The sequence below is a fragment of the Hemitrygon akajei genome, chromosome 3, assembly GCF_048418815.1.
Source record: "Hemitrygon akajei chromosome 3, sHemAka1.3, whole genome shotgun sequence".
Classification (NCBI taxonomy): domain Eukaryota; kingdom Metazoa; phylum Chordata; class Chondrichthyes; order Myliobatiformes; family Dasyatidae; genus Hemitrygon; species Hemitrygon akajei.
The window spans coordinates 104,692,905-104,715,450 of NC_133126.1; the positions used below are offsets into that span (position 1 = coordinate 104,692,905).

At 47.5% G+C, this 22,546-nt stretch overlaps 1 protein-coding gene across 1 annotated transcript in view; it reads right to left on the reverse strand.

Annotated features, from left to right (window-relative positions):
- Positions 1–227: 227 nt before the first annotated feature.
- The window catches only part of LOC140724561 (uncharacterized), a 62,066-nt gene continuing 39,747 nt past the window's right edge, over positions 228–22,546 (reverse strand). Inside the window, exon 8 of the mRNA XM_073038995.1 lies at positions 228–3,840. Within this exon, the coding sequence (XP_072895096.1) occupies positions 3,048–3,840 (793 nt within the window). The 3' untranslated portion in view covers positions 228–3,047. The remainder of the gene's footprint in view (positions 3,841–22,546) is intronic.

Consider the following 22,546-nt stretch of genomic DNA (forward strand, 5'->3'; position numbering starts at 1 on the left):
ACATGTGAATTGGCCATGGGCCTGTCTCGCCAGCTATTCCTATCACATCAGGCAGAGTGAGTTGAGTCACATCACTGGAAGTCTGAATTAACACAAAGTATATGCCAACCAATTCATTCAAATTTGTGATCAATCAGTGTAACTGTTCCCAGAGTTTTCACAAGATTCAAGGCTTTAACTTAAGTGTCATTACTACACCAACAGAAGCATTGTTCAATACACAAGCATTGCAACTGGATACTTGGTTTTTATTACATCAAACCTTAATCTCTGCAGCATCCATATCACAGTCCCTTAATTATGATGTACTTCAAATTGTACTAAAAAACACTAGTGTAACATTCGCTTGAACACAAATAACAGATTACACAAACATCTATCACAGACGTAGCCCCTTAAAATGTAACCATCTCACCATAAGCTCGTATTAATTAGCTTTTACTGTGAATACCAGCTAACAGTAACATAACTCGACAATGCATGGGAATAATAGTGAACAATAGGAAAAAATAAATAAATATACGGGTCTAGGATGGATATGGTAAACACACAAAAAAAATTTTGAATGTTTCTTGTAAGGGAATTAAGACCTGCACGAATCCTAACTCACCCATGCAAATTTGCTGTTAGGAAGCAATAATTTAGCTCAGAGCTGTATAAATTTAGACTGAAATTGCATTGATAAAATATTTTAAACAAACAAAATAACAAAAATGCCCATCACATATATATTGTCTAAAGTTTACACGTCTTTGATGCAGCTCACTGCTGCATAATAAATCCAGATCGCTTCACTTCATTTACTCACGGTACTGGAATGGTTCTGCACTAAAGAACCGGTCTAAGTAAAGAAAACAGATAAATATCCACTCAAACATCCAAGGAGAAAGGTGTAAAACTTCCTTCAATGTTGTGTGCTAGCTGGCTAACTGAAAGCTCACATTCTCCGTGACACCACAGTCTGCATGAGGATTTTGTGACATCAGTATCTGTTCTCCCACATTGAGAGTTGATATCGTTTCACCATGCTGTTCCACTGTTTGTTGTCCATTTCCATTCTCCAGCTTTCTCCTTCTTCGATCCCATGCTCTCTCGAGAAAATAGCTACCCATTCTTTTCCAGGGCATCTTATTGGTTAGCAAGAGAAATCCTATTGGCTAATTACAACAAGCCCACTGTAATTAACTGAACTATTATTTAAAACAACAAAAATGAAATACTCAATTGCATAATGCAATTAAGAGAACACTTTAATATAGATTTTCATTTTGAGATCTGCAAAAATGTAAGATAAATCATGATCTTAAATCATGGGCATTACATACAATTTATCTCATTATAATTTGAACTGCACATCATGGCTACTGTCTGTATACATGTATATAACTGCACCAGGGGCTTTTAATAACAATATTATTATTAATAATAATTTAGCTTAATACTTTAACTTTGTCCAATTCTGATCTGGAAAATTTACAGAGTAAACTAAGAACAGAAATGACAGATTTTACAAAAAACTATGTACACTCGAAAACACTAAGATTAACACCACCTGTTAAGAAGAGGAATAACAAAAAAAATTATGCAAGAGTTAGATAAAACTTTTAAGGATATATTTTCATCAACAAAAGCAGAACTCAGCACTCCATGCCAGCATATACAATTCTGATAAATACACAGCAATAAACTTAAATGAAAATAAAATCCAGAAAACTGAATAAATTATCATGAGAGATGGAAAAGTTAACGAAGAGATGTTGACAAGGAAGCATCAAATACTTGGCTCAGAGTTGCAGCCTCTTCCCAGAAAAGAGGAGTTCTTTGTGGAAATACACAGGTGGTTAACACAAAAAGGTATCAAAAATGCATAATAAAATACCAACAAACTCAAGACAATACATGCAGACAATGCCAAGAAAAACCAGAGACAATCCAACACAATACAGGATCCTGAAAAAGTTTAACTACATCTCAGTACTTTCACAGACATAATCAAGTGGCAAATATCATTTGCCAAAATTTTGCATTAAAATACAAACTCATAAAAGATATGAATGCCTTATATAAATGCGAGCCTAATCTAGTTTGAGTCCTAGTTTATAAATTATATGCAACTAATACATTACTGTTGATAGATCAATAATAACCATCCAGATATGATTATTACAGGATTAACAAGCATGAACTATATCAGTTAAACCCATTCCAAACACACGTTCCTCGACCAATGGAACGCCTCACAACAGGCATTGTTTGTGTCACCAAAGTCAACCAAATCAGCTTACAAATGTTGCTGCACCCCACCCCCCCCCAGTGATTCCTTGTTCCTCATCATATGTTCTTACCCTGACCACTGTCCAGCGCCCCAGGCTCTGCCCCCTGCTGACCCGTCTGGTTTCAGACCCTGTTCCATTGAACATCCGACTGATGGCTCTCCATTCTGCTTTCAGACTTTAGAGGAAGTGGTGTATTCTAACAACGCAGCTGTGTGAGACACAGCCCTTCAGAAGCACTGAAATTGATGCATGTTGAAATGAGCAGTGAATAAGTAGGTTAACTCCCAATGTCATTCCTCCTTGATCCAGAGAACACGTCAGATACAACTGCAGTCAGATTGTCTTCATCTTCAGTCTGTAGAAAGTCATGCAGGAAATTCTGGGGAAACCTCTTCACCCACACAGTGATGACTGTTTGGAACCCATTGCCTCAGAGGGAGGGAGAGGTAAACAGCAGGGATGGATTTTAAAGGACTGTTGTGGAACAGAAACACTGCCAGGGACCAGCTGGCCTGAGTTCACTCCTAGCTGTACACTGGGTGTGTTATAGATTCACTAAGAACCCGAGACAGAGTTTAAAACAGAACTGATTTGGTCATCACAGATCCAGAATATTAAACTCAAGTCCCAATAAAGATGGACATTAGCAGAAGACACTCCTTCCAAGCCTAGAAACCAAGGTGCAGAACTGGGTGTCACGATCAGCAACAGTCACTTTAAAACTTGCCTCTGGACTCAGCAACTGTGATGGTCAAATATTCAGCATGAAGCTTATTTCAGCTTCTCCCCAGTGTGAACTCGGTAGTGAGCCACAAGGTTGGATGACTGAGTGAATCTCTTCCCACATTCCGAGCAGGTGAATGGCCTCTCCCCAGTGTGAACTCGCTGATGTGTCTGTAGGTGGGATGAATAAGTGAATCCCTTCCCACATTCTGAGCAGGTGAATGGCCTTTTCCCAGTGTGTACTGACTGGTGTGCCAATAGGTTAGGCAACTGAGTGAATTTCTTCCCACAATCTGAGCAGGTGAATGGCCTCTCCCCAGTGTGAACTCGCTGATGTGTCTGTAGGTGGGATGCACAAGTGAATCCCTTCCCACATTCTGAGCAGGTGAATGGCCACTCCCCAGTGTGAACTGACTGGTGTGCCAATAGGTTAGGCAGCTGAGTGAATCTCTTCCCACAATCTGAGCAGGTGAATGGCCTCTCCCCAGTGTGAACTCGCTGATGTGTCTGTAGGTGGGATGAACAAGTGAATCCCTTCCCACATTCTGAGCAGGTGAATGGCCACTCCCCAGTGTGAACTGACTGGTGCTGCAATAGATTACACAGCTGAGTGAATCCCCTCCCACAGTCTGAGCAGGTGAATGGTCTCTCTCCAGTGTGAACTCGCTGATGTACCTTCAGTTGAGATGGCTGAGTGAATCCCTTCCCACAGTCTGAGCAGGCGAATGAACTCTCCCCAGTGTGAACTCGCTGGTGTGCCATTAGATTACACAACTGAGTGAATTCCTTCCACAGTCTGAGCAGGTGAATGGCCTTTCCCCAGGTGAACCCACTACAATACCTTCAGATGTAATGACCAAGTAAATGCCTTTCCATAACCTGCAGCTGAATGGCCTCTCCCCAGTGTGAACTTGCTGGTGTGTCGCAGGTGGGATGAGTGAGTGAATTCCTTCCCAGTCTGAGCAAATCAACAGTCTCTTTACAGTACAGACTAACTAGCGTGACAGTAGGTTAGATGAATGAGTGAATTCATTTCCAGAGTTAAGCAGGTGGGATGAGTGAGTGAATCCCTTGCACAATCAATGCAGTTGAAGAACTGATCTCTAGTGAACAAGTACTGGTGTGTTCTCAGCGACCCAGTCCAAGTGGATTTCACTGAATTACAACACAAAACTTCATTTCAGACACAAAGCACATTTCCAGCTGGGACGAGAAAATTCTTCATCTCCAAAGAACAACTACAGATGTTGTTACAGAGTTTACAGAGGAAATGCTGCTCACTCCTCAAATGTGTGGACAGAAACAGCAAAACAGATGTGTTATGTTTGAGATTCCTGTACACAAATTCTTTGCAGTTTCTAACCTGTAAAAAGATTTACAAAAACATCAGTGGGTGAAGTTTCAGATGAGATCATTTTACAACACCAAGGTATGCTCTGACATCACACTGTTACAGTAAGGCTCAACCCAAGTTGGAGAAATAAACCATCTTCTAATTGGGCATAATGGAGGCATCTGGACTTACCATCAAATTCTTTGATAGTCTTCCTGTCTGCATCAGTTTGGGACATTTCTGCTCATCTTCAATCTGTCACTTGGCTCAGTTCGACTCTCTCCATTAGGATTATTCACTGTTTCTCTAAGCTGCACAGGTGCACGGCTGCACAGTAACTGAAGGGCTCTCACACAAATAGCCTTTGTTGCTACAGATGGAATTTTCTTTTATATAATATTTATTTAAAGTGACACACAGTTTTCAAGACATGTAAAACTTTTCTGCTCAGACCAATAGTTGATCTGCACAGCAGTTGAAACAAAAATCAGAGTGAACATTAGTATTATTTCAAGCTTTGGTCAAAGTTAAAGCGGCCATCATCGGAGTGGACTGAGGCAGAGTGGGATGGCTTTGGCTCAATCAGGCTTCGGTGAGAACAGGCAGAGGCGAGGTTGAACGGGGCACGACTGCATGAAGGTCGGCCTCAGATCAGCAGGGGAATTTAAAAAGTGAGCAGAGGCTGAGTACGAGCTTCACTCCAGGTGAGGTAAGGCCGGGTAAGCTCCTTTAATTAATCTAATTAGTTTAGGAGTAGGTAATGGAGGCAGCAGTTAGGGCAGTTGAGTGCTCAGTTTGCAATATGTGGGAAGTCAGGGCGAGCACTGTTGTCCCTGATGACTACACCTGCAAAAGGTGCATCCAGCTGCAGCTCCAGACAAACCGTGTTAGGGAACTAGAGCTGGAGCTGGATGAACTTCGGATCATTCGGGAGGCAGAAATAGACAGGAGTTTCGGGGAGATAGTCACCCCTAGGATTCAGGAGACAGGTAGTTGGGTGACTGTCAGGAGAGGGAAAGGGAATAGACAGGAAGAGCAGAGCACCCCTGTGGCTGTTCCCATCAACAATAAGTATACCGTTTTGGATACTGTTGGTGGGGACAACCTACCAGGGACAAGTTGCAGTGGTTGCGTCTCTGGCACCGAGACCGGACCCTCAGCTCAGAAGGGAAGGAGGGAAAAGAGGAGAGCAGTAGTGATGGGGGATTCAATAGTTAGGGGGACAGATAGGAGGTTCTGTGGAAGAGATCGAGAATCCCGGATGGCCTGTTGACTCCCTGGTGCCAGGGTCCGCGATATCTTGGATCAAGTTCTCAGTATTCTCAAGAGGGAGGGTGAGCAGCTGGATGTCATGGTCCATGTAGGGACCAATGACGTGGGTAGGAAGAGTGAGGAGGTCCTGAAAGGTGAGTTTAGGGAGCTAGATACCAAGTTAAAGGACAGGACCTCCAAGATAGCAATCTCAGGATTGCTACCAGTGCCACGTGCAGGTGGGTTTAGAAATAGTAAGATAGTGCAGATCAACATGTGGCTGAAGACATGGTGCAGGAGGGAGGGCTTCAGGTTTATAGATAATTGGGCAGTTTTCCAGGGAAGAAGGGACCTGTTCCGGCGGGACGGTTTACATCTGAACTGGAGGGGGACAAATATTCTTGCAGGTAGGTTTCCTAGAGAGGCTCCAGTGGATTTAAACTGGATACAGGGGGGAGGGAAACCAGAGTGTAGGAACAGATGTATGGGAGAAGGAAGAAAAAGAAGACAGTAAAGTTCTTTGTACTGTTAGAGAGCAGGAGGTAGAGAATTTCTTAAATGCATTTATTTTAATGCTAGGAGCATTGTAAGAAAGGTGGATGAGCTTAGAGCATCCATGAGCTTCGAGCATGGATTGATACCTGGAAAAATGATGTAGCAATTAGTGAAACATGGTTGCAGGAGGGGTATGATTGGCAACTCCAAACACTACCCCATAACCCTCCATTTTTCTTTCATCCATGTGCCTGTCCAAGAGGCTCTTAAATATCCCTAATGTTTTAGCCTCCACCACCATCCTTGGCAAGTCATTCCAGGCACCAGGCACTCACAACCCTCTGTGTAAAAAACTTACCCCTGATGTCTCCTCTAAACTTCCCTCCCTTAATTTTGTACATTTGCCCTCTGGTGTTTGCTATTGGTGCCCTGGGAAACAGGTACTGACTAACCACCCTATCTATGCCTCTCATAACCTTGTAGACCTCTATCGTCTCCTCTCATTCTTCTATGCTCCAAAGAGAAAATTCCCAGCTCTGCTAACCTTGCTTCATATAACTTGATATATGACAATTAAAGAGGCAGAAGTACTGGCGCTTTTAAGGGATATAAAAGTGGATAAATCTCCGGTTCCTGACAGGATATTCTCTAGGACCTTGAGGGAAGTTAGTGTAGAAATAGCCGGGGCTCTGACAGAAATATTTCAAATGTCATTAGAAATGGGGATGGTGCCGGAGGATTGGCGTATTGCTCATGTGGTTCCATTGTTTAAAAAGGATTCTAAGAGTAAACCTAGCAATTATAGGCCTGTCAGTTTGACGTCAGTGGTGGGTAAATTAATGGAAAGTATTCTTAGAGATGGTATATATAATTATCTGGATAGACAGGCTCTGATTAGGAACAGTCAACATGGATTTGTACATGGAAGGTCATGTTTGACAAATCTTATTGAATTTTTTGAAGAGGTTACGAGGAAAGTTGATGAGGATAAAGCAGTGGATGTTGTCTATATGGACTTCAGTAAGGCCTTTGACAAGGTTCCGCACGGAAGGTTAGTTAGGAAGGTTCAATCGTTAGGTATTAATATTGAAGTAGGAAAATGGATTCAACAGTGGCTGGATGGGAGATGCCAGAGAGTAGTGGTGGATAACTGTTTGTCAGGTTGGAGGCCGGTGACTAGTGTGTGCCTCAGGGATCTATACAGGGTCCAATGTTGTTTGTCATATATATTAATGATCTGGATGATCGGGTGGTAAATTGGATTAGTAAGTATGCAGATGATACTAAAGGCAGGTGGCGTTGTGGATAATGAAGTAGGTTTTCAAAGCTTGCAGAGAGATTTAGGCCAGTTAGAAGAGTGGGCTGAACGATGGCAGATGGAGTTTAATGCTGATAAGTGTGAGGTGCTACATTTTGGTAGGAATAATCCAAATAGGACATACATGGTAAATGGTAGGGCATAGAAGAATGCAGTAGAACAGAGTGATCTAGGAATAATGGTGCATAGTTCCCTGAAGGTGGAATCTCATGTGGATAGGGTGGTGAAGAAAGCTTTTGGTATGCTGGCCTTTATAAATCAGAGTATTGAGTATAGGAGTTGGGATGTCATGTTAAAATTGTACAAGGCATTGGTAAGGCCGAATTTGGAGTATTGTGTACAGTTCTGGTCACCGAATGATAGGAAAGATGTCAACAAAATAGAGAGAATACAGAGAAGATTTACTAGAATGTTACCTGGGTTTCAGCACCTAAGTTACAGGGAAAGGTTGAATAAGTTAGATCTTTATTCTTTGGAGCATAGAAGGTTGAGGGGGTCTTGATAGAGGTATTTAAAATAATGAGGGGGATAGATAGAGTTGACTTGGATAGGGTTTTTCCATTGAGAGGAGGGGAGATTCAAAAAAGAGGACATGAGTTGAGAGTTAGAGGCAAAACTTGAAGGGTAACACGAGGGGAAATTTCTTTACTCAGAGAGTGGTAGCTGTGTGGAACGAGCTTCCAGTAGAAGTGGTAGAGGCAGGTTTGGTATTGTCATTTAAAGTAAAATTGGATAGGTATATGGACAGGAAAGGAATGGAGGGTTATGGGCTGAGTGCGGGTCAGTGAGACTAGGTGAGAGTAAGCGTTCGGCATGGACTAGAAGGGCTGAGATGGCCTGTTTCCGTGCTGTAATTGTTATATGGTTATACTCCATAAGCACCTCACTTGTGCCTACCTGCCTATACCTGCTATGCACCTCCTTTTTTCTCTTAACCAAGGCCCATATCTTCTACACCTATTCTCTTTACCTTTTATTCTGACAGGCACATACAACTCTCAGGGCTTCACTTTTGAAGGCCTCCCATTCACCAAGTACAGCTTTGCTAGAAAATAGACGTCCCAATCCACGCTGGCCTGACCCTTTCTGAATCCATCAAAACTGACCATTCTCCAATTCAGAATCTCAACCCACAGACCAGACCTGTTTCTTCACATTTTGATCACTGGATGCAAAGTGTTTTCCTACACAAACTTCTGTCACTTTTACAAGGTTTTTACAAGGATGTTGCCTGGATTGGGGAGCATACCTTATGAAACCAGGTTGAGTAAACTCGGCCTTTTCACCTTGGAGCAGCGGACGATGAAAGGTGACCTGATAGAGGTGTACAAGATGATGAAAGGTATTGATCCACACGACAGTCAGAGGCTTTTTCCCAGGGCTGAAGTGGTTGCCACAAGAGGACACAGGTTTAAGGTGCTGGGGGGTAGGTACATAGGAGATGTCAGGGTAAGTTTTTTTATGCAAAGAGTGGTGAGTGTGTGGAATAGGCTGCCAGCAACAGTGGTGGAGGCAGATATAATAGGGTCTTTTAAGAGACTTTTGAATAGGTACATGGAGCTCAGAAAAATAAAGGGCTATGGGTAAGCCTAGTAATTTCTAAGGTAGGGACATGTTCGGGACAACTTTGTGGGCCGAAGGGCCTGTATTGTGCTGTAATTATTTTTATGTTCATGTTCCTGCCTGCCTTGCCTCACATACTAATAGCAGATAGGTATTGCACACTCTCTCATTGGGACTTCTATACAGATTAAGGATTGAGAAACTCAATCCCATCCAGTCCTCTTACCTAGCTCCTTTGAAGAACCTAGTCACTCTTCTTACCTTTGTCATTGGTACCTCCAAGGACCATGACCTCTGGCTGTTCATTCTCCCACTTAAGAATGCTGAGGACTTGATATGAAATGTCCCAGACCCTGGCACCTGGTAAGCGCGTGCCATCTGGGAAATTTGTAATTGTCCACAGTACTTTTAAATTTCTCTAACAAATTCCCTATTACCACAGTTTGCTCTTCTTGCCCCTTCCCTTCTGAGCCATAGAGCTCAGTGGCAGAGATTCCCTTCAGTGCCAGAGATTTGACCGATTTCTTCTGCTAGGTCATCCCTCTCAACAGTATTCAAAATGGTTTACCTGTTTTAGATGGGATGGCCACAGTGGTACTCTGCAATGGCTGTTCAACCTTTTTTCCTTTCTTGACTGACACACAGTCTCCTGTGTCCTGCACCTCTATCACCCCTTCAGCCTCCCAAATGATCTGGAGTTCATCCAGTTCCAGCTCAAACTCCTTAGCATGGAGTTTTAGAATCTGTAGCTGGATGTACTTCAAGCAGCTGAAGTTGTTAGGGATACCAGAAATGTCCCTCCTTTCCCACATCCCACAAGAGGAGCATTTGACTATCCTGCCTGGCATTCCTTCTGTTCTAACTGAGCAAAGATAAAAAAGGAAAAACAATAAACTGGGGGGAAAATTTCTACAAACCTTCTCTGACTGAAGCCTCTCCTCACTGAAGCCGATGAGCTAATGCCTCAAAATTCCCACTTTAATACTAACCACTCCAACAGTGGTTGCTCACTTGCCCCGCCTTATTTTAATTTCTTCATGCCTAACAATCCTGAATGCTGATTGTCTGCTGCTCAAAGCACTTAACTGCCACGAGTTAATGCCTTTTCTACTCAATCGGCAAAACTAAATGAGCTGTCTTCTCCCACGTCCGATCTCTGATTGGTCGCTGCTCTACACAGCACATGGTATTATGTAGCTGCTCCTGGAGACTTCCTAAATACTCTGACCCCACCTCCCCCAGGTGACTGACAGTGGTGAATTCATCCATGGTTATGCTAATGAATATGAAGGGAAGGGCAGTAGACTTTCTCATTGGAGTGTGACACTTCTATGAAGTGAAAGCTACAGGTCATTTGAAGCCCAGGACAAAGGTGTTTGATATCATTATGTACCCAGAGAGAATGGACAAAACATGTTCTCATGGCTCAGAACAAGAGGAGGTTGAACAAAGTGCAGCAGAGATTCATGAGGATGATTCCAGAAATGAGGGGGTTAACATATGAGCGTTTGCCAGCTTTGGGCCTGTACTCACTGGAATTTAGAAGTCTGTGGACCGGGGGGTTGGGGGGGAAGGAATCTCATTGAAACTTACTGAATCTTGAAAACAATATATAGGGTGGATGTCTCCTATGGTGGGGGTATCCAGAACTAGAGGGCACAGCCTCAAAATTGAGGAGTGACCCTTTAGAACAGAGGTAATTTTTTGTCAAAGTAGTAAACCTGTGGAATGCTCTGCATAGGTCACCAAATTACAGGAAGGATATTAATAAGGTTGAAAGAGTGCAGAGAAAGTTTACAAGGATGTTGCCAGGACCTGAGAACCTGAGTTACAGAGAAAGGTTGAATAGGTTAGGACTTTATTCCCTGGAGCATAGAAGAATGAGGGGAGACTTGATAGAGGTATATAAAATTATGATGGATATAGATAGAGTGAATGCAAGCAGGCTTTTTCCACTGAGGCTAGTGTGGTAAACTATGTATACCTGTCTGGACACGCCCCTCTGCTGACTGCTCCTGTGGCTCCTCCCACAGACCCCAGTATAAAGGCGATTGGGGCACTGCTCCTCCCTCAGTCTCCAAGATGTCATGCTACCTTTTTGCTGCTAATAAAAGCCTATCGTTCACTTCCAATCTCCAAGAGTTATTGATGGTGCTTCAATTTTATTAGCAACAATTTTAAACCATGGAGAGCATTTTACCACCCGACAGATTGGATCTCGACCCTCAATCCTAGGAAGCCGGTGACGCTTTCGAACTCTGGCTAGCATGCTTCGAATCGTACCTGGAGGAGATTCATGTGACCGATCCTGCCACGATGCGCAGAGTTCTCCTCTCCAGGGTCAGTCCAAGGGTCTACTCCATGATCAGAGTCCAAACGGACTACCAGGGTGCAATGGATGCCCTCAAAAGACAATACCGGCGGCCGGTGAACACCGTCTACGCAGGACATCACTTAGTGACACGGTGGCAGCGGGCCGGAGAGTCGAGCGCTGAGTTTGTCCGGGCCCTACAGATGCTCATGCGGGCCTGCGGTTGCAGGGGGCTGATGGCGGAACAGCTTGCAGAGCTCGTAGTGAGAGACGCCTTCGTTACGGGGATCAGGTCAGTGTACGTGCGCCAACGGCTGCTGGAACACGCTGATCTTACCTTACATTCGGCGATCGAGCTGGCCGACACGCTGGAGGCCGCTTTGCACAACGCTGACGCTGTCCAGGTGCGTGATCTCCTGCCGGCCTCATGGATGCTGCAGACACCGCAACCTGCCGGCGAATCGACCTCGGCTGCTGCCAGTCGCGAGTCCATGGTCCTTGCAACCCGCCAGCGAGTCGACCACGGCTGCTGCCAGTTGCAATTCCGCGCAGTGTTACTTCTGCGGACTCGAAAAGCACCCCCGAAAACGCTGCCTGGCCCGAGAAGCTACCTGCTCCAGTTGCGGCAAGAAGGGCCACTTCGCCAAGGCCTGTAAGTCCAAACCACGAGCGGGATCAAGCAGCGCCGCATGCGAGGCATGGGGTTCGCCATCTTGCCTCCCCGCCGTGTGTGAGGCATGGGGGTTGCCATCTTGCTCGTCGCCATCTTGCCTGAACACCGCATGTGAGGCATGGAGGTGGCCATCTTGATCGCCGCCATCTTGCCTGCCCGCCACGTGCGAAGCATGGGGGCGGCCATCTTTGTCGGCGCCACCTCGCCCCGCCTCCGACCCACAGGTGCTTACCGGGCACCAAGACGGCAATTCAACTCAGGCCTCTGTGATCCTTGACCAAAGCGCTCCACACCGGCTCACAAGGTCAATGATGGGCATCCTGGTGGACTAGTTGCCTGTTTGACACGGGCAGCACTGAGAGTTTTATTCACCTGGACACGGTGCAACGCTGCGGACACGTGACACGGCCGGTAAGCCAGAGGATCGTATTCCACAGACATCCGGGGGGGTTGTGTAGTGACACTGATGGTGCAGGGCACAGAATATCGGGACTTTACGTTATGGGTCATGCCTTAACTGTGTGCCCCTGTGCTATTGGAGCTCGACTTCCAGAGCCACCTGAAAAGTGTGACAATGGCGTATGATGGGCCCCACCCACCAATCACTGTCAGAAATCCTCAGTTCTGTGGGACTTCATCACATACCCCGCTACTGACCACACACACACACACACACACACACACACACACACACACACACACACACACACACACACACACACACACACACACACACACACACACACACACACACACACACACACACACACACACACACACACCCCGCACATCCCACCCAACACCATGCCAACAGCCGTGCTACAGACACCACTTGCAGCCTCTCCACCCTCAAGATCCCTACCCCACCGCTGTTCGCCAACCTGACCCCCAACTGTAAACCTGTGGCAACTAAAAGCAGGAGGTACAGCGCGGGGGACAGGGCCTTCATTAAGTCGGAGGTGCAGCGGCTACTCAGGGAGGGGATCATTGAGCCAAGCACAAGTCCTTGGAGGGCCCAGGTGGTCGTTGTTCAGACCGGGCAGAAAAATAGGATGGTCATGGACTATAGCCAGACCATCAATAGGTTCACACAGCTTGACGCGTACCCCCTACCCCGCATCTTGGATATGGTCAAGCAGATAGCTCAGTACAAAGTGTACTCGACCATAGACCTAAAATCCGCTTACCATCAGCTCCTTATCCGCCCGGAGGACCGCCCCTACACCGCCTTTGAGGCGGGCAGCAGGCTCTATCACTTCCTGCACGTCCCCCTTCGGTGTCACGAATGGTGTCTCTGTCTTCCAGAGGGAAATGGACCGGATGGTGGACCAGTGCCAACTGAAGGCCACGTTCCCATATCTGGATAACATCACCATCTGCGGTCATGACTGGCAGGATCATGACACCAACCTCCAACAATTTTTCCAAGCGGCCAAAGCTCTTAACCTTACCGATAACAGGGACAAGTGTGTGTTTGGAACCACCCAACTTGCTATCCTTGGGTATGTCGTGGAGAACAGAGTCATTGGCCCTGATCCCGACTATATGCGCCCCCTGTTGGAACTCCCTCTTCCCACCACCCTCAGAGCCCTCAAACGGTGCCTGGGCTTCTTTTCCTATTACGCCCAATGGGTCCCTCACTACGCAGACAAGGCCCGCCCCCTAGTCAAGTCCACCACATTTCCCCTCTCAACCGAGGCCCGCGCAGCCTTCAGCTGCATTAAAGGGGACATTGTCAAAGCAATAATACATGCAGTGGACGAGACCATTCCCTTCCAAGTAGAGAGTGATGCCTCTGACCGCGCTGGCTGCTACCCTCAATCAGGCAGGAAGGCCGGTAGCATTCTTCTCTCGTACCCTTCAAGGCCCTGAAACTCGGCACTCCGTGGTGGAGAAAGAAGCCCAGGCCATAGTGGAAGCTATTAGGCACTGGAGGCACTATCTCGCCGGCAAAAGGTTCAGCTTGCCAACCGACCAGCGCTCAGTTGCGTTCATGTTTAGCAACCAACAGCGGGGCAAAATCAAAAGTGATAAAATTTTGAGGTGGAGAATAGAATTCTGTTTGGATATCCCTGCTATATCCACAGTGACAGAGGGTCCTCGTTTATGAGTGACGAGCTGTGCCAGTACCTGCTGGCTAGGGGTATTGCTACTAGTAGGACCACAAGCTATAATCCCCGGGGGAATGGACAGGTGGAGAGGGAGGATGCCACGGTGTGGAAGGCCACACTCTTAGCCCTTAGGTCAAAGGGACTGCCGGTCTCTCGCTGGCAGGAGGTCCTCCCCGAGGCACTCCGGTCCATCCGCTCCCTGTTATGCACGTCCACCAATGCCACCCCTCATGAACGACTCTTTTCTTTTCCCAGGAAGTCTGCCACTGGGACCACCCTACCGGCTTGGCTGACATCCCCAGGGCCAGTGCTGCTCCAGAAACATGCGACGAGCAATAAATACTCCCCGATGGTCAAGAGGGTTCACCTACTTCATGTGAACCCCCAGTATGCCTACGTAGTCTTACCTGATGGGCGAGAGGACACGGTCTCCATCCGTGACCTGGCGCCCACAGAAGCACCAGACCCCTACCCCGAACACTCCACAGTGACTATGAACCCCGTAGCCACCAATGTATATACCCACGAGACACCGCGCACGCCAAGCCCTACACAGACTCCTCACGACACTCCCATACCGGGCGCCACGCACACGCATGAGGGATTACTGATGCCTAACGGGCTGGCACCTCAAGTCAGGCCGGAGCCAGCACAACCACCGTCTCCGGTGCAATCATCACTGGTGCTACGTAGATCGCAGCGAAAGACTCGACCGCCTGATAGACTTAACCTGTAAATATACTTGTAAGAAACTTCACCCTGTGGGGACTCTCTTTTAAAACAAAGGGGGGGTGAATGTGGAAAACTATGTATACCTGTCTGGACACGCCCCTCTGCTGACTGCTCCTGTGGCTCCTCCCACAGACCCCTGTATAAAAGCGATTGGGGCACTGCTCCTCCCTCAGTCTCCGAGATGTCGTGTTCCCTTTTTGCTGCTAATAAAAGCCTATCGTTCACTTCCAGTCTCCAAGAGTTATTAATGGTGCATCAGCTAGGGGAGGAAGAAAACCAGAGGACATGGGTTACAGGTGAAGGGAGAAAAGTTTAAAGGGAACATTGGGGGGGGGGGGGGGTTCACACCGAGAGTGGTGGGAGTGTGGAATGAGCTGCCAGATAAATGCGGGCTCACTTCTAACATTTAAGAAAAACTTGGACAAGTACATGGATGAGAAGTGGATAAAGGAATATGGGCCAGGTGCAGGCAGAAAAATGGTTTGGCATAGCCAAGAAGGGTTAAAAGGCCTGTTTCTGTGCTGTAATGTTCTATGATTCTATGGAGACCAAGTCCATGGGTACATTTAAGGCAGAATTTGATAGCTTGCTAATCAATCAGGTCATCAAAGGGTATGGTAAGAAAGCTGGTTTGTGGGGTTGAATGAGATTCGAGATCAGCCATGATGGAATGGTGGAGCAGGCTTGATGGGCTGAATGGCCTAATTTTGCTCCTATGTCTTATGGTCTCAAGGGTAATGTTCTCAAGAACTAAAGCTGATGGAAGGATTTTGTTCTTTTCTTCCATGCAACACTGCCTGACATTTACATTGACTGGAGGGTAGTCTCAACATCCTAAATAAACTCGGAACTATATTTTTGTTCTGAGTTCCTAATCTTTGGATAGAGATAGCTAGTTCGGCAGTTTTTGAGAGATCCATTCTCTCCCATTCCCCAAGCACGTCTTACAGACTGGTGGAGAAAGCACTGGCCATCTTTAGACAGAAACCCCCACAACGATCACGATCCAAACGTGCGCATGCGTCAAAGAAATGGTGCCAGCACCTTTGCTCATCAGCAAAAAGCTCCCTGGGCTCGGGTATGGATCGTGGAGTTGAGAGACGCGCAAAGGACGGAAAATGTCCCGGGGTGCGGGGCTACGGTATGTCCGGGATCACAGCAATTGTCCCTCAATCGGGATTTCGACCCTGATGCCGATCAATCCCAACCCACAGCCCCTCTCCTACCTGCCGTTGGTCCTCCAGAGCCTTTTGTCTACTGAGCGCATGCGCGATTTTGAGAACCCTTACGCCTGCGCATTGAGCACTGGGTCAGCGACGGAAAATTGTAAAGCGCAGATGTGTTAGATAGATAGATACTTTATTCATCCCCATGGGGAAATTCAACATTTTTTTCCAATGTTCCATACAGTTATTGTAGCAAAACTCATTACAACCAATACTTAACTCAGTAAAAATATGATATGCATCTAAATCACTCTCTCAAAAAGCATTAATAATAGCTTTTTAAAAGTTCTTAAGTAGTTTACTTAAATACATTGAGTCCTAACCCCGGCACTTTAACATATCTTACTCCTGGCGGTTGAATTGTAAAGCCGAATGGCATTGGGGAGTATTGATCTCTTCATCCTGTCTGAGGAGCATTGCATCGATAACAACCTGTCGCTGAAACTGCTTCTCTGTCTCTGGATGGTGCTATGTAAAGGATGTTCAGGGTTTTCCATAATTGACCGTAGCCTACTCAGCGCCCTTCGCTCAGCTACCGATGTTATACTCTCCAGTACTTTGCCCACGACAGAGCCCGCCTTCCTTACCAGCTTATTAAGACGTGAGGCGTCCCTCTTCTTAATGCTGCCTCCCCAACACGCCACCACAAAGAAGAGGGCGCTCTCCACAACTGACCTATAGAACATCTTCAGCATCTCACTACAGACATTGAATGACGCCAACCTTCTTAGGAAGTACAGTCGACTCTGTGCCTTCCTGCACAAGGCATCTGTGTTGGCAGTCCAGTCTAGCTTCTCGTCTAACTGTACTCCCAGATACTTGTAGGTCTTAACCTGCTCCACACATTCTCCATTAATGATCACTGGCTCCATATGAGGCCTAGATCTCCTAAAGTCCACCACCATCTCCTTGGTCTTGGTGATATTGAGACGCAGGTAGTTTGAGTTGCACCATATCACAAAGTCCTGTATCAGTTTCCTATACTCTTCCTCCTGTCCATTCCTGACACACTCCACTATGGCTGTGTCATCAGCGAACTTCTGCACATGGCAGGACTCCGAGTTATATTGGAAGTCTGATGTGTACAGGGTGAACAGGACCAGAGAGAGCACGGTCCCCTGCGGCGCTCCTGTGCTGCTGACCACCGTGTCAGACCTACAGTCTCCCAACCGCACATACTGAGGTCTATCTGTCAAGTAGTCCACTATCCAATCCACCATGTAAGAGTCTACTCCCATCTCCGTTTGTGCCTTAAGATCTTGGGCTGGATGGTGTTAAAGGCACTAGAGAAGTCCAGGAATGTAATCCTCACAGCACCACTGACCCCATCTAGGTGAGAGAGGGATTTGTGCAGCAAATACGTGATAGCATCCTCCACTCCCACCTTCTCCTTATACGCAAACTGAAGAGGAATGCCGCTGGCACATCTGTTCCTGGTGACGGTAATGTCTAGCGCACCAGTGAGGACCCCTAACGGGGAGGGATTGGAGCATCGAAGGGAGCTGACCGCTGAAGTCTTTAACTTCGGGGATTCCCCTGTGTCGCCGGAGTGGAAACACAGGCTAGTGGAGAAGATGCTGAAGATGGAAGCTGTTTTTTCTCGGGGCGAGTTTGATGTTGGCTGCTCCAAAAGCACTCGCCACACCATCCGGGTGACGGAGGACACCCCGTTCCGAGAGAGATCCCGGCGGCTGGCTCCGGCAAATGTTGAGGACGTGCGGCAGCACTTGTGCAAGTTGAAGGAGGCCGGAATCATAGCTGAGTCCCGAAGTCCTTATGCGTCCCCAATAGTGGTGGCACGGAAGAAGAATGGGTGAGTGCGCATGTGTGTTGACTACAGGACGTTGAATCGGCGAACTGTCCCTGATCAGTATACTGTCCCAAGAGTCGAGGATGCGCTGGCCTGCCTGAGCGGTGCGAAGTGGTTCAGTGTGCTGGATTTAAGAAGTGGGTATTACCAGATCCCAATGAGTGCGGGCGATAAAGAGAAGACTGCTTTTATCTGCCCGCTGGGGTTCTTTCAGTTCGAACGAATGCCCCAAGGCATATCGGGAGCCCCAGCCACCTTCCAGAGGCTCATGGAGAGAACTGTGGGGGATATGAATCTGTTAGAGGTGCTGGTGTACCTGGACGATTTGATAGTGTTTGGATCGACTTTGGAGGAACATGAGGAGAGGCTGTTGAAGGTGTTGGGCCGGCTTAATGAAGAAGGGTTGAAGCTTTCCCTGGACAAATGCCAGTTCTGCAAGTCGTCGGTTAGCTACGTTGGTCATATCATTTCGCGAGAGGGAGTGGCTACTGATCCAACCAAGATAGAGGCCGTGACCACCTGGCCGAGACCCCAGAAAGTGGGCGCTCTGCGCTCATTTTTGGGGTTCTGTGGGTATTACCGGTGATTTGTGAAAGGATACGCCAAAGTGTGTCACCGTTGACTCAGCTGTTGTGTGGCTATCCCCCGGTGGGAAAGAAAAGGCAGGACGCTGGAGGATACTGGAACCCGGCGGAACCTTTTGGCTCGAGATGGGATGATCAATGTGAAGAGGCGTTCCGATCTTTGAAAAGGGCACTAACCCAGGCCCCGGTGTTGGCTTTTGCCGATCCCCAGAAGCCATATATGCTGTACACGGATGCCAGTCGAGAGGGTCTCGGGGCTGTTCTGTACCAGGAGCATGGCAAAGCATTGAGGCCGGTAGCCTTTGTCAGCTGAAGCTTGTTGCCATCGGAGAGAAACTATCCCACTCACAAGTTGGAGTTCCTGGCGCTGAAGTGGGCGGTGGTGAACAAGTTGGGCGATTACCTGTACGGAGCCAAGTTTGAGGTGCGAACGGATAACAATCCGCTCACTTATATTTTGACTTCGGCAAAGCTGGATGCCACAGGACATCGGTGGCTGGCGGCCTTGTCGGTATATGATTTCAGCCTGAGGTACCGGCCCGGAAGCAAGAATGTCGATGCGGATGCTTTGTCTCGTCGGGAGCCGCGGGAACAGGACAGGGATGAGGAGTGGGAGAGTGTCCCTGCCCCTGGAGTGAAGGCGATGTGCCAGTTTGCTATCACCGTGAAGGCCGAGGGAAGAGGGAGGCTGGAACGAGCCGTGGACCATTTGGGGGATTTTGACGACGCCATACCCCTAGCTTACTGTGACCTGACCGCACTACGGACTAAACAGTTGCCGGAACTGAGTCCGGGGGAAGTGGCAGCTGCTCAGCAAAATGACCCGGGCATTGGCACAGTGTGGAGAGCGGTCGAGAGGGGGGATGGGGCGTTGGCTGAGAAGGAGTGGTCTCGGTTGAGGTTAAAGAACAAAATCTTGTACCGGGTAACGGCGCCTCCGGACCAACCCCACTGTTGGCAACTGGTCCTGCCGGAGGAGTATCGGCAGGCTGTACTCCAGGCCCTACATGATGATTCTGGACACTTGGGGGTGGAAAAGACCTATGGATTACTCAAAGACCGGTTCTACTGGCTCCGGATGAGGGGGGAAGTCGAAGCATACTGTAGGGGCTGCAGTCGTTGCATCCGGAGGAAGACCCTGCCCGCGTTGGCGGCTCCGCTGTCGCACTTGCAGAGTGCGGGACCTCTGGACCTGATATGTATGGATTTTCTGTCGATTGAACCTGACACCAGCAACACCGCGAATGTCTTAGTCATCACCGATCATTACACTCGCTATGCTCAGGCAATTCCCACTAAGGATCAGAAGGCGACGACAGTGGCGAAGGTGTTATGGGAGAAGTATTTTGTTCATTACGGCCTTCCCAGGCGAATCCATAGCGATCAGGGGCGGGACTTATCCATGAATTACTGACTATGCTTGGGGTTGAGAAATCCAGGACTACCCCGTATCACCCACAGGGAGATCCGCAGCCAGAGAGATTCAACCGGACCCTGTTGGATATGCTCGGGACACTGGAGATTGGGCAGAAAAGCAGGTGGAGTCGTCATATTGGACAATTGGTTCACTGTTACAATTGTACTCGCAATGATGCTACAGGATATTCGCCCTATTATCTGATGTTCGGGCGGGAAGCGAGGTTGCCCATTGACTTGTGTTTTGGGGGTGAAGTGGGTGAATTACCCGGGAAGTCCCATCTAAAGTATGTGTCCGACATGAAGAGGGAGTTACAGCGGGCGTACGAGTTGGCCGAGGCGGCGGCTACAAAACAAAATCGGAGGAATAAGATGCGGTATGATCGAAAGGTAAAGTTTGTTCAGTTATTGCCGGGCGACCGGGTCCTTTTACGGAATTTGGGACTCCCTGGTAAGCACAAGTTGGCAGACCGATGGGCGGCCAGCCCCTATGTAATAGAGAGCCAGATGCCGAACCTGCCAGTTTACCGGGTGAAACCTGAGGATGGGAAAGGGCCTATCAAGGTACTCCATCGGAATCACCTGCTGCCGCTGGGTCAAGCGGTGCAGGTGGATATGGAGCCAAAGTGGGAGGTTACGCCCAGTACAAGGACTCTGCGAGGGTGCAGAGAAAGGGAAGAGACCGCTGCTGAAGAGCGGGGACGGGTCCCTCGCCCGGAAATGGCTACTGATTCGGAAGAGGACGACTCAGATGAGTGGCCCCTGTACCCATTCGCTGGTGCTTCAGTACCCGGAGAGGAGGCTCCTGGCCCTTCCCATACTGAATTGGGTGAGAGGAGGGAAGGTCTTGAGGGTCAGATGGAGAGGCAGCCAACAGTGGTGGGAGAGAGGGTGGAGCCCGAGCGTGAGCCGGAGAGATCTCAGGTGAGGGAGGACCCCCGTGAGGAAGGGGGTGAGGGTCTGTCAGGGAGACCTGGTGTGTCCGAGACAGTGGGTTCGCCGGTGGAGAGGGAGCCCAGGGGGGCAGAAGGAGTATGGAGATCTCAGAGGATTAGGCGCCCCCCAGAGCGGTTGACATATGTGGTACCAGGAGAACCGAGTGTGATTTCTACTGCTCTGGGTAGTTATGTCACTGCTTTCTGCACCTGGGTTGGGTTTTGGGTGTTGCAAGAAGCTTTGGGGAACTCTAGTAATGTCATGAGGACATGACATTTGCTGGTGGGGAGAGAATGTACAATGTCCTGTGTATGTTACTAAAAAGGGCTTCTTTGGTTTGTTACGAGTAGGAATGCTTCTTTGTTCAAAGTTTCTCTTGCCGTTGTTTCGCTTTAGAATGGCTGATATGGTAATTGTATTCATTTGTTAATCAATGGGGAATGTTATTGTGTTTTGTGAGGCTGGGAACTTGGGGGAGGGGTTGCGCGGGCTTGGGGTGTGAGGGGAGTCCGGAGGGAGACGCCGAGGAAAGAGGACGTGTGCTCGGACGACCACCGGGAAGTCCGAAGTGGGAGTTTCGGGAGGACGACCACCAAGGAGTCGAATGGTTCGCTGGATGAGCTCCACCGATGTGCACTAAACTGACTGAACTTTGATAAGTTGGCGCCTTTTGTCTTTTTCTTGTATATATATATATATTGTATTGCCTAATACTCTTTTAATTTTAGTAAACTCTTTAAAGTGTATTTCATAACGGTATTTGTTGTGGGTTTGATACTGTTGGCGGGCGCGAGGCATAAACGCGATTCTCTCAGCACCTGCGTGTAAGGGAGGTGGGTTGGTGTGTGGCGGGGATCTCTTTTTCCCCTAGACATATACCAGCCTGTTGGGTAAGTGTTACATTTGTTCTGTTGTCTAATGAACTATATTATTTCATTTAGTGGCAACGATGACTCTATGTCGGACTTCTAATATTATCTACAGCTCCGGGGCGAAATTCCTATTTATGTATTTTCACTAAATGTTGAAGCATAGAAGCGAGACATTTTTCACAGGGATTGTTTTACAGCATTTTCAATTCTTTCAAAGAGCTGTTACGTTTTTCGGGAGCCACGGATATTTCTGCATAGCACGTCAAATTATGTTTCATTGTACACCCCCAGAAATTTGACATTGACTAAAACGTCAGGGCGGCTATCCAGGTAGCGCTATCAAAAGTATCAAAAGTACTCGCCTCTACTCCAACTCAAATCAGATGCACAGGAACCACAGGCGGTGATGCCGAACTCGGAAACATTCCAGGACAATCCCATGTAAAAGAACACGTTGGTATTCTTGCTGTGTGAACTGCTCAATAGAATAAACGGGATTTGTGTACAAAAAAAATGCCGAACTCTAGAGTTAGAATTAACTTGAACGACGTAGCATTCTTGTACAGACGCTAAAGCAGACATAGTAGTCCATCTCTGTTACTTCTCAACTCGTATCCTCGCTGCCAAATGATGGAACAAACCATGAACACTTAACCAGTCAGAAAGTGTCGTTAGAAAAATAGAACCAAACAAATTTGAAAACATAAACCAGGTCAGATACCAAGAATGAAAAGACAAGCAAAATTAAGTTAAGTTTGAAATCGAAAACTCTTCATCAGAACGGGACGGGGAGAAAAGATGTCAGCTGTAAAAAGATGGAAATGATTAAATAGAAGTTTCTATCTCTACGAAGAGAGCGGCGGAAGTATTATAAATGGGTTTTGTGTGCTTAATGTGGTATTTCGGGGAGGGAGGA